The sequence below is a fragment of the Hyperolius riggenbachi genome, chromosome 2 (genome assembly GCF_040937935.1).
Source record: "Hyperolius riggenbachi isolate aHypRig1 chromosome 2, aHypRig1.pri, whole genome shotgun sequence".
Classification (NCBI taxonomy): domain Eukaryota; kingdom Metazoa; phylum Chordata; class Amphibia; order Anura; family Hyperoliidae; genus Hyperolius; species Hyperolius riggenbachi.
This window is the reverse complement of record NC_090647.1, coordinates 233,315,933-233,329,049: the sequence shown is the minus strand read 5'-3', so window position 1 is coordinate 233,329,049 and position 13,117 is coordinate 233,315,933. Positions and strand designations below refer to the sequence as shown.

General features: G+C 42.0%; 1 protein-coding gene across 20 annotated transcripts in view; it reads left to right on the top strand.

The window, feature by feature from the left end:
- DMD (dystrophin) overlaps window positions 1-13,117 on the top strand; it is a 3,066,377-nt gene that overhangs the window by 2,645,775 nt on the left and 407,485 nt on the right. The window contains exon 63 of one of the 20 annotated variants that reach the window (XM_068268330.1): window positions 5,950-6,030. The exons of the other annotated variants lie outside the window; for them this stretch is intronic. Coding sequence (XP_068124431.1) covers window positions 5,950-5,974 — 25 coding nt within the window. The 3' untranslated portion in view covers window positions 5,975-6,030. Of the gene's footprint in view, window positions 1-5,949; window positions 6,031-13,117 lie in introns of those variants that run through there. 20 annotated transcript variants of the gene reach the window in all.

The following is a 13,117-nucleotide window of genomic DNA, read 5'->3' as shown; positions in this document are numbered from 1 at the left end:
GTACAAAGCTATGAAAACTTTGATACCATATTGGCTCAGCCCTTAGCACTAGTTCCGATATGCTGGAGTGGCAACATGTTTGTATATGATATAAAGTATCGTTCCATTGGTCCGTGGCAGTGTTCACTGCACCTGTTGCATTTGGGTGTTAATGGTTGCTACTCTATGGCAAGTTGGCCATACATCTGCTATGGTCTGGCAGCAGACGTACTGTTAACTTGATGGTTGTCAACCACAGTGGTTGGGTATTCTATTTTACTGTATTCCTTTCCTTTTGTTCTACTCATCTCCTATCTCATGACTGCTGCTGTATGCTTAGGAAGCTTATTTATATCAGGAGTCACAACAGGGTCAAACAGTCAGACAGTACTGTACTTATCCCCAAGGCTTATAGACGATGTGTCTTTTTGCCCATGGCGGTGTGTTAAATTTAAACAGTTTTACCTTGAGAAAATGGTTTCACAATGACAAAAAGAAAGCATAACCTAATTATGACATAACAAATAAAATATAGAAGTTGCTCTAAAACAGATAAAACAATCAAGTAGCAATAGAAAATGCATTAACACCTTTAAAAATCTTACCATGTCTTCACGCATAGACTTGGACTGCATAAAAAAAGTCACATGGAAAGAAAAAGTATCCTGAGAAGAAAGTACATGGTGACAAGTGTTGTCTATATAGCACACAGTGACCTTGTTGAAATATTCATTAGTTACAATATGTAAGCAAGTTCTTGCCTTTTTAGATAGGGTTTAAACTATGCCAGGATTATGTTTTGCAGCAGCAATTACTTAAAAACACATGTGCAAGCTGTTTCATAGTTCTGTATTCAAAGATGAATCATGTTACTCAAGGGCCTATGACTGTGATGACTTTCAGAATTAAAATCTGGTGAAAGTCAGTGTTGTTTACAGCAAGTTAGCTTGTTGCCTAAAATGAACATCTAGTTTTTAGCAGCAAGCAATGGTGAGATAAGTCATGTTAGTTGCAACTACTAAAAATATTTTAAAATTACTTAGATGGTGAGTTTGCCTTTACTATAAGTATGTGTTGAACAAAGGTGCAATTTCCAGTTCAAAAAACCATTAGGGAAGACATAGCCATCTATAATGTAAGGTCAGCCACTGTACATACTTCTAGGATAGACTATGAACTAGTTACAGTAGTGAGTTATAAGGATTGTGGAGAATCTTGTTAACCCAATTACATCAATTACATCACTACTGAGTAAAATGTGTTTATTTGTAAAAACAAAATACAGTATGTTCTGAGTAGATAATATCACTGAGTTTAATTCTACAAGATGTTCCCCATCACTGGAGGCTTCAGGCAGAACACAGACCAATGAATGAAAATGCTGGGACTTTCTGCACATTTAAGATTGCTGTTAACTGACAATATCTAGAGGCAGCGTTGCAATCTAAGGCAGCCCTGTACTGGGGACAGCTGTGTGACACGGCTGTCCCCCTGAGTGGCAAGGCAGTGATCTGCTGTCATAGGTTAAAGCCTATGACAGCCGATCGCACTGATTGGCTGGCGGGGGGAGGGAGGGTAAAAAAAATAAATGAAAAATAGGGAAATGTATTTAGAAAATAAAGACAAAAATATTTATAAAAAAACACACCAGGAGCGATCAAAGTCCACCAACAGAGAGCTCTGTTGGTGGGCAGAAAAGGGGGGGGGGAATCACTTGTGTGCTGAGTTGTATGGCCCTGCAAGGAGGCCTTAATGCTGCAGTGGCCTAATTAGCAAAAAATGGCCACGTCTTTAGGGGAGTTTAAGCCTGTGGTCCTTAAGTAGTTAAAGATCCAACAAGCAACATCAATTTCCAAAAATGTTGTTCCCCTACTTGCATCGCTTGCCAGAAATCACTCCATTCTGCACAACGCCATCATCCCTCACCCCCTCCTCACATTAGCACTGCATGTCACTAGGATGACAATGTACATAAACAATGCTTGCCTCTGTATCCCGGCTCTTTGGAAACAGATACCAGTGCTATACTGCGAGCAAGATGTTTTTTCATTGAAAAATGTTATAATTATTTTCAGCATTTTTATCTAATCTAACATCTCATCTAATCTGTTAAACCAAAAAAAAAAAAACGTGTGTAGTACGAGCAATGCCTATTAAGATTTGTGTTACATCAGGTTAACAGTAGCTATTTCCATCATATTCAGGGGCGCCTCTAGGCATAGGCAGTACAGGCCATTGCCTGGAGTGCCATTGGTCCTGGGGGGCGCCATGTTGCTGGCTTAAACCCCGCCCTCAAATTAAGCCCCACCCCAGACTAAGCCCCACTCACATGGGTGCTCTAATACTTGCTTCTGCTGCATCTACTTAGCGTAAGTTGCAGGCAGCTGCCACCTCTGTGCCTTGTGCATCCTTCTTTCCTTTCCCCTTTTGTGCCTCCTTCTGTCTCCTTGTCCCTCTTTCAGTCCCTTGTGGCACCTCTGCCTCCTTATGTGCCCTATTGTGCCTCCTTTTATCCCCTTGTGCCTCCTCCAGTCCCTTGTGCCATGCCTGCCCTCCTGTTTGTCCTTCTGTCCCTTTTGTGCCTCCTTCTGTTTCCTTGTGCCTCCTTCAGTCCCTTGTGGCACCTCTGCCTACTTCTGTGCCCCTTTGTGCCTACTTCTGTCCCCCTGTGCCTCCTTATGCCCCTTTTGCCTTTTTTGTCCCCTTGTGCTACCTCTGCCCCACTGTTCCTCCTTCAGTCCCACTCTGCCTCCTTCTGTCCTCCTGTGCCTCCTTCTGTCTCCCTTTGTGCCTCCTTCTGTTTTCATGTGCCTCTTCAGTCCCCATGTGCCACTTCTGTCCCCTGCGCCTTCCACTGTCCCCTTGCACCTCCTTCTATGCCCCTTTGTGCCTACAACTGTCCCTGTGTGCCTCCTTTAGTCCCCTTCTGCCTCCTTCTGATCCTCTTGTAGAGGGTGCAAGGCCGACCAAGCGGTCACAAGTGCTGTGCGGGAGGGGACTGTGAGGTGGTGAACAGGCTTGTGGCGTCTAATAGAAGCCGCGCCAGTTCACTGCAGCCTTACATTACATGTATTTTCTGGTGAAACGCTGCCACATTACAATAACTTTCGGTGGAAAAATTGCCGCATTACGATTATTTCCTGGTGCAACGCTGGCGCATTACGATTGTTTTCATGGGGGGCACCATGGGGGCGGGGGCGCCACAGATTTTCTTGTCTGGGGTGACAAAATCGCTTGAGGCACCTCTGATCATATTCTTCATATACCTGCTGTACAACACTATGTTGCTCTACTACACATTCAATAAGATTTCAGCAGAAATCCCTTGTCATAGAATATTAATCACAACTTTGCTAATGATACCTTTGCCATGCTTAATGTAATACTAAGCAAATGCAGCTATAAATCATGCTCCAACCTCTATCTGCCATACTTCGCATAAAAATGTTCTCAAGTTGTTCCATCAGAAAAAATAAAATAAAAAACAACAATTCATCTTGCTTTTCTTTTTAATACACTTACCTTTCATCTTTTAATGGAGTCTGAAATAAATCTAACATATTCAATGTAAAGAAAAAAAAAACCTGCGTGGTTTATGGATGGCTTGACCACACCCATTCTATGACTCAACCTATCGTAATCATTACATTACCCCTTACCACCATTATCCATATGCTTTGTCAGCACACCTATTTTGCAGTCTACTACGTCTGTCTGCCCCACCCTTTCCTGTTTTATGCTTCCTGTGGAGCTAGAAATTCACCTTACATTAAATTTAAACCTCATCCCTACTCATTACTAATATTCTAAATGCATTGTTACCCATACTCAGCTAACCTCTGATTTGCACCGTGCTCTATGCACTCCAATTTGCTATTTCCATACAATTACAGTTACATGCAAAGAAGTGCAGAGCAAGTGTCCTAGGAGCTGTTAAGTAACAACACTGCACACATTCACAACAGCAGCTGATTGCAGTAGGGGAAGCAGAATCTTATTAACAAATTATTTTTGTCAAATCATTCTGTTCAGGTGGCAGAGCAATGCAGGTGTGAAGTCCTCTCCCTTCTAATTAAGCAACCTTCTCCTACAATGTTCCATCTGATGTATACCAATGCATCATTTTTATACTGTAGAGGAGAAGATGTTTCAGCTGTAGTACAGTAGTTCTCTCCATTAAGAAAAATATAGTTCATAGCTGACCCAGAGAAAAGACTATTCTTATCCACTGAACACACCTCACGTCATGTGGCAGGCTTGCAGTGAAAGAAAAAGAACTGTATAAGATACATTTCTGATGCAGAGCTTGCATGTCCTATCGGAAAAGAAAATACTACCGTATATATCTATAGTTTTTCCTTCATATTATGCAGGTGCAGAGTGTGTGAAATTGAATGCATGGCCCTTCCATTGCTTTTTGCTGTCATTAAAGCAGAATATAACCCAGAATTTCATCTTTGCTCTGAAAGATTATTTACAGCATATAATATACTAACACAATGTTTTTTTTTTTAGTAAAACAGCATTCAAAGAGTTACATCACAGGGCTGACTCTTTCTTCTGCAGGGAGAACCCGCACACAAACTACTGTTAAGCTTATCTTGTGTACATATTCTTTACTTGATACATTTATGTAAACATTCTCTGGCTGTGCAGGACATCAGCTGATGAGTCCTGGGGTGAAACACAGGTCAGAAATCACTGGTGGCTGCATTCACAACAGAATTACAACAGTTATGAATAAAATGCACCAGCAGCTTTAAAAATAAATTAACTGAACTTTGGGAAGTTATAATGTCTAAATGAATAATAATACTTGTGCACAAAAGCAAATATGATAATTGTATGGGTTATAAAAAGTAGGAAAACACATTTTTGTTGTAAATTTTGTCAGAGTTTTAAACCGCTTTAACTGACAGATAACTGTGGGATTCATTCAATCTTTTTTTTAAAGAGGCACTGTAGCTGATTAGCTATGCAGAATCCCCCCCCACCACCACCACCAACAGCAACACCAACACCAACAACAACCCAAGCATTCTGGGAGACCAGATATATTTTGGACTGGCTTTGGGAACCCTCAGTAAACAAACATTATGCAATGGTCGCCTGACAGGACAGCACCACCTTTTATACATTTCAGAATATAAATCAGGGAGAGGAAAGATTTTACAGTGGTCAAACACTGACAAAATAATTTTTAAATGAATATTGTAAAAAAAAATAATTTAAATTATTAATTACATTATTTTCTCTACAGTTCCTCTTCAAGTAGCAGATTGTTAGAATAATACCTAAGCTTCACAGGGCAGTGTGAAGTAACTGAAAAGACCTACTGCATTCCACTCTTTTAGGAAATGCTGGAGGGCAATGTTTACTGCACTGTCTATAGGGCCACCGTCAGATTTTTCCAAACCCCATACTAAGCATTCTACTGGGACCCCTCACTCCCCTCTGTCGCCGCACACCAAATCCCAATGTGATAGGTAGATTGTAGTGGCTGGCAGGTAGTGGTAGGTAGATTGTAGTGGCCAGCAGGTAAGGATAGACTGCAATGGCCAGCAAGTAGTGATAAGCAGATTGTAGTGACATGCAGGTACTGATAGGTGGGACTTGTGTGGCAGTGCCACTGTTCAGGCCCAAGACTCTCCTCAGGGCCCATACAGCAGTACTTCCTGTACTGCCCTGTAGGCGGCCCTGACTGACTAGAGAGTGTTCAATGACGTCTACAAGCATGCATCACTCAGGTTACATCAAATGCTGCACTAACACTGTTTAAACGCACATGTGACCATGCTTTCAATCATTTTGCAATTATTTTTTGTCATAAATGTATAGCAGCAAAACATTGAGTGACATCTAGTTAGCAGTTCGTAATATTCGAATTAATAAATACTAGACTAGAGTATTGTAAATCCTTACAGAGTAATTCGAGTAAATTTGACGGTGCTTTATTTGTGCTGTTCACAGTTTTCCATTTCCCCCCACAAGATGAAAATAAACAAGACCCTGATGTGTTTCACAGAAATCGTCTTACAGAAACAGAAGAAAACAATGTATTTGTCAATAACCACAAACTAAAATGAACTATAGGATAAAGCCGGCCTTTAAGATCTGTGCTGATTCAGTTGTACTATTTTTACTGTAAGCTTCTTGGGGAAAAAGATCTTGTTGAGTTCAACCCTCATCAGTGGTAATTAAGTTTGACAGTGTGGGTTCTGCAGTAATTCACAAACCTGTACTTTATGCATCAGCATTGCTTATTATTCTAATTAAAGTGGAACATTGTGCCCTCGCCAGTCATTAGTGGGTTTTCATTCTGTAACTGACATTTGCAGAAATTAAAACGGGGGAGTTCATGTGAAGTCCAGAGGCATCCATGTTAAAATTAGCATTGCCATGGCAACAGTCTTTAACAATTATCAGAAAAGGATGCAGGTTCTTATTCCGTTTCCTTTAAATATCGAGACAAATAAAAGTAGACTTGCTTGCAGAAATGATCCAGACATTAAGCTGAAAAACCAAAGTGTGCACATTTAAAAAAAAAATGAAATTGCAGATAAAGTCCAGGCCTGCAATGTGAAATGCAGAGGCGTCCCAGTGTAGCGGAGTCAGCTGGATGAGCCATTTGTCTCTGTACATTATCTCAGGCAGGATCATATCTGACTAGTTTCATGTTGACTGCAGTACTGGGGAATAACACTCATGAGAATAGGGCTCTAGTTCTGATCTCTTTATTACGACAGTCTTTGCCTATGCATATATATATATATATATATATATATATATATATATATATATATATATATATATACTCATACAGTATATTCACATGCACACATACGCAGTGACCCAAATTTTCTGACGCAAGGAGAAGCACCTCACAATCCATCCCCTTAGTGCTGCGCTAGCATGAAGAGTGCTGTGACGTATTGCCAAGAGTGTGAGCTTTGCAACTGTCGAGCTGTAGCTACGCAGGGTTTCATGAAACTGAATAGGGAAGGAAACCATGCAAAAGGTTGCATATTTCCCCACACTTTGCTAGCCATCACTACGCTGAAATGCTGTTGGCCCATTTGCACATTTATCAAATAAGATACCAGGATGTGGAAAAGTGATGTCATTTTAGACAGCAGATTGCATGCACTTACCTTTGAGCACATACAGTGTGTCAAAAGTGGGACTGAAAACTCAGTTTGTACCCCCCCCCCCCCCTTCCCAGCCCTTTTAACCTTTTGTTCCCCATGCAGGCTGGTATAACCCAGGTACTACTTCTAAGCTTTACCATTCCATGTGGTCTGTAACATTGGCATTTGGCAGACAATTTTAAAGGATGTGGCAAATTGTCCCTTTCCAAGGTTTAGGACAAGGGGCTCATCCTCAGCTTATGGTAGAAGATGTAAGGCTGGTTGCCGGCCTTTGAGGTGGAGTTTACAGTTATTTTTTTGCAATGTGGTGCATTGGGATGCTCCTGCCACCAAGTGCACTGACAGGGTCATCTGCATATCGCCACCCCCAGCTCCATGACGTACTCCCTGCTGAGTAGGAAGTACGTCACTGAGGTTCCCCAGGATTCCCATTGGCCCACACATGTGCAGTGTGACGCATCATGCTCTGGCATTTATACTTACTGAGTCACCCATAGACTTCCAATACCCCAAGCACCATGGGTTAGGAAACCCTTGCATTGGATCGTATTCTGTTTTGATCTTCTGCTTTGCTATTCTTCTGTCCTATGGATGCTGTGTGCTGTCCATGGCAGATCCAATACTGAATAAGAGCCCAACTAGCTGGCGCTCACAGCAAATTTATATACTGATTTTCCTACTAAGGGCCTCAACTGAATTTTAAAACGAAAATCCTATTGGCCCACAACATGAACTTATTGGAAGCCCAAGCAGGGAATTTTATTGTAGGTGGGGCTCCGTACCAGTATTGCAACAAGCACCGATAACACTTAGCAATCTCCAAGCAAATTGGCGCAAAAATCACCCCACCCTATCCTTCCCAGGACCTATGTACTTCTTCCCTAAACTTTGCAAACTTTTTTTGCAACATTAGGGACAAAGGAATTGTGTAAAGTCTTTACATACATGTGGCTCCTATACCCTATTCTTTGACTGAAACCATACTATTTTATCTGAAGACTTTTGAAAGCCTGCATACATCTCAGCATTGAAAAGGGGAGCTGCAGTGCAAGGATAGTACTGGGCTTTTGATACCCAAGAAAAGGAAGTAGTAATATGGGGAAGGAAGTTATGTGCTGCTTTTCTGCTCTCTGGACAACAGAGCAAGCAGAAAGCAAATCTCCTCTCAATGAAGGACTAAATTATTTTTTCATACATTTTAATCTTTAAGTTAAAGGCACAACAGCAGGAGCCTATAGGCACAGATGTCCTGGCACCAGGGATGCTCAAATTCGGCTTCGGGAGATATCCGGATTTTTGCTATCCGGATATCTCCCAGTAATGCTGTGCGGGCTGGGCGGGGGGGTCAAGCTTACCTCTCTGACGTCTTCTTCACTCGTCCCCCGGCGCCTCCCACGATGCGCTCCATGCGCGTCACGTGATTACAAACACTTCCTCCTTCAACCCGGAAGGAGGAAGTGTTTGTAATCAGGTGACCGCCGCTTGGAGCGCATCGTGGGAGGCGCCGAGGGACGAGCGAAGAAGACGTCAGAGAGGTAAGCTTGACCCCCCCGCCCAGCCCGCACAGCATTACTGGGAGATATCCGGATAGCAAAAATCCGGATATCTCCCGAAGCCGAATTTGAGCATCCCTACCTGGCACCTTATAGTTCGTCCTCCATGAACCTACAAACCCGAACCAAACTGCACCGCAAGTGTGCTGGCGGTTCCAGCTGTCACTTCTCCTGTAGCTACAGGTGCCCCTTAGCATTAGGTAGCGAGAAGTACCCTCAGTATTAAGTAGCTAAAGGTGCCTCCAAGTATTAGGTAGGTAGAAAAACCTCAGAAATAAGTAGCTAGAGGTGCCCCTGAGTCTGACTGAAAGAAGATCTCGCCAGTGGAATGGCGAGAGCAGGGGGTCATTAACACTCTCATCAGGACTCTGCTGAGGAATGGAGGGAGGGAGGTGCTCAGGGAGGGGAGTGAGCCGCCTTTCTACACTCAGGTGCCTGTAGGCACGTGCCTACAGTGTCTTATGGTAAATCCGGCCCTGCACACCAGCTTTTAAAGCCACTACCTCATCCTTCCAGTAGTCAATGAAGATAAGTTCAAAAGTGTTAAAATGCCCATCAACTCCTTTCTTTTTTTAATTCTAAACAGTAGCAGTTTCTTTTATGCTATCACAACCTCTTATTCTTCAAAGACTAGCATGCTACTTATGCTACTTCTGAAAGAAGCTTGAATAACTTCAACCCCCAGTCAAGATCACTGTTATACTCACCAGACTCCTTCCAGGCCTGCTGCAGTTCGGGCTTCCGTTCGCACGCGCGCGCAGGAAAGGTGGTTATTTGACCTGTTTGTGTCATGGTGTAACACCGTATGGCGGGATATTGCGGAAAATAGTACGCGCGCGCAATGTGATTGTGATGTACTGTATGTGCGCGTGCGCGTACGCATGCGCGTAGTAAGACGTACCTCTGTACGCCTGCACAGCGCGTATCAATTGGCGTCAAAGGCCCTATTTAAAGCCATCTGTTTGACAGTTCAGTGCTGTCGGTTTGTGCAGCTTGCCAGTAGTGGTACCTGTTACTCTGCTCACTTGTATCCTGATTGACTTTCCGTTACTGAACCTTGGCTTATCCTGACTACGATTGAACTCCGCCTGTCCTGACTCCTTGGCTTGTTACCCGTTTTGCTTGAACTCTGCCGGTCTCGACCCTTGCTTGTCATCCGCTATTGATTGAACTCCACTTGCCCTGATCCTGGACCGTTTGACTACTCTTCTGCCTGCTGATTCTGTACCTTGCACTGGTTACTTGCTCTACAACGCAGTATCACCTGTTCTCCGAGTCACTGTTGGACCTTCTTAAGCGTAACCTGGTGGGCACTAGGCAGCGAAGTTCCACAACCCCCTCAAGGGGTTGTGGTCCTGCTTCCCCCTCAAGGGGTTGTGGGTGAAGACCCGTGGTCACTTAGATCCTGTGCTTGGAAGGTTCTGTTCTCAGTGGCGAGGTCAACAGCCTCCAGTAATCATAACAATCACACTCTCCATTATATCCAACTGAAAGGGAGTTGAGTGGCAGGCTGGCAGCTTCATCAGGTTTGTCTCCCATATCCTGCTTGTGGTCAGTGGTTAGTAGAAACGTAGTTATACCTTTCTTCTCAATAGGTATAGCTCCACCTCTAGGACCCAGGGAAAATGACACTTGGTGTGGCAGTGGTTGGCTGTCACTATTTAGAAACTATTTTTTTAAGTTATTTGAAGGCATTTTAACACTTAAAATCTTGCCTTGATAGGTAATCTGCAATTATTGGGAGAGGACAATATAAAAAAAGAAATTGTCTCAAAATAGAGTTCATTAGGATCCTCAATGTTCTCTACTTCACTCTTCTATTCTTTATTCATTTGAGTATTTAGGCAGAAAACTGCAGGTTTCTTTGCATCTTTGTTGCTTGATTGAAATTTTCCTTTATGAGTAATGGATCCACTCTTCTTTCTTGTATCCTTTGTGCTCAATTATAACATCTTTACTACTTGACTAAAGTCTTCCTATATGAGCAGTGAGTTTTTTTTAAAGCAAGAACAGAGGCAACACACCACAAGCAATGCTTAAAGAGACACTGAAGCGAGAATATAATGAATTGGTTGTGTAGTATGGATAATTACTAGAACATTAGAAGCAGAGAAAATATTCTCATATTTTTATTTTCAGTTATATCGTTTTTTATAACATTGTATCATTCTTTAATATTTGCAGTATACACACTACTCAGCATTCTAAATGAATTTACAGAGCAGCAGTGAACTTTTGAACCCTTCTCTGCAGAGAAAAAGAAAATACAGTGAGATAACAAGTTTCAGAAGACAGAGCTCTCTGTGACTTTGAAAGTCATGGAACTCAATGGCTTTTTTTGCATAGATAACAACTGGAGTTTCTTAACCCTTCCTGTTCTGGAAACAATATTAGACTCATATATCTGCTGTTAATGTTTTATTTCTTAGCTGTACTACACATAACAATCATTATATCATATTTTTTTCCACTTCAGTGTCTCTTTAAAGCAATGTATTAAGAAGAAGTTTACATAACGTGTTTTGGGCTACAGCCCTTCATCAGGTGTCACAGCTCAAAACATGTTGTGTGAAGTCATCAATGCATCTTAAAGAGAGCCAGAGATGAAGAACCCTCATTTATTTTACTACATTTATCAGTGGGAACATGACAGTAAACACTTACCCTGCTTTTAGTTTCATTCTTCTCTGCTCAATCTGCCTGTTATCAGCTGTGATAAGAATCCTCTAGATTGTAAGCCTTTGGGCAGGGTCCTCCTCCTTTTGTGTCCTACCTGATCATACACCTCCATTACTGTGAACCCATGCTATGCATTTGAGTGAACCTAACTTGCCTAATCTCTATGCTCCATCCAGTTACTGACTAAGCATTACCTTGTACTCATATTGTGCTCCGTGATCTGGTTTTTCTTGTATTCCTGTATTGTCATATTGCTGTATGTCGCCCCTAAATATTGTCTGTAACTTAAACTAATGTCTAGCGCTGCGTAATATGTTGGCGCTTTATAAATACAATAAATAAATACATTAAATAAATCCCCGACTGAGTATTCAGTCTAGGTTTGACCTGAATTATTATAGCTGAGTCAGTCTTCTGTGAAGTCTTTTCAAGCCCAAGCCTTCCCCCTCCTGGCTCAGCTTTCCTGATTTGCATACTCAGAGCTCTGATGACATGGGAGGGGCTGCTCTGCTGAGAAAGAAGCTCTGAAACAGACAAGTGTGGCTGCCTGTGTGCACTGTGCAGTTTCATTCCTATGAGAGACACTTCCTACAGGCAGCCACACAGCATACCAGAAAAATCAAGTTGAAAGCACACAGATGAAAGCACAGAGTTGAAAGCACACAGATGTGCTTGTCTAGAGCCTAGACAGCACATCCAGAACAACTCATAACCCGGAAGCAGAAGGGATATGAGCTGGCAGCCCTATTGGACTTTTCCTGGAGCAATAATGGATAAAAAACATTCAATAAGGCACACCAGAGCGGCAAAATTATCAGGTAGAGCATTTATTCTTTACAAGCTATCAACTGATATGTTTATTTTGTGTGAAACGTTCATCTCTGGTTCCTTTTAATACATTGCTTTAAGCATTGCCTATGGTGTGCCATCTCTATTCTTGCTTTATTCTGCTTCCAGGAGTGGGCTGCTGATGCCGGCTTATTCTACCTAATAGGGTGTGAGTGGTGTGGTTTGCTCAGCCCATCCTGCATGTTCCTGTTATGTTTGTGTCTCGTTTCTGGCACCATCTGACAGGAATTTAAGATGCTGCATACATTTATATACAGTTCAGTTTTTTATCAGTGATGAGATTAATACGCAAATCATTAGAAAAGTTTTATGCATAACAACCAATATTACTGGCTACTTTTCTCAAATTAAAGAACATTACAGCATTTAGGGCAATTATATTTACGTGAAGTTGTATCCCATTCTTTAAAATTGAAATAACCTTATTACTGCCTCTTTTCTGAAAAGTAAGTTTGATGCATGCTGTAAAGTCAGTTTTTTTATTATTATTATTATTGCATGTCGCCAGACAACAAAATCGTATTGCTAATGTGATGCAACTACCATATTTTATACTACCGAATATAAGACGCTCCGGCATATAAGACACACCTAGATTTAGAGGGCAAAAATCAGGAAAAAAAATAAACTAAACCTAGGTGCGTCTATGGTGCAGGGGCTTCTTATAGACCTCTAACTCCCCCAAAACTGTCTTTATCTAAGCTACACTGCCCATCTATACTAACACCTGCTACACTACACTTCACTTACCCATGCTGCCCCCACCAACTACACATTACTTCACTAACCCCTACTACCACCACCAACTACACTACAATACACTACACTACAGTATACTACACTTCCCTCACTAACACCTGCAGCCAACCCAAACTACACTACACTTCACTAACTAACCCCTCCAGCCAA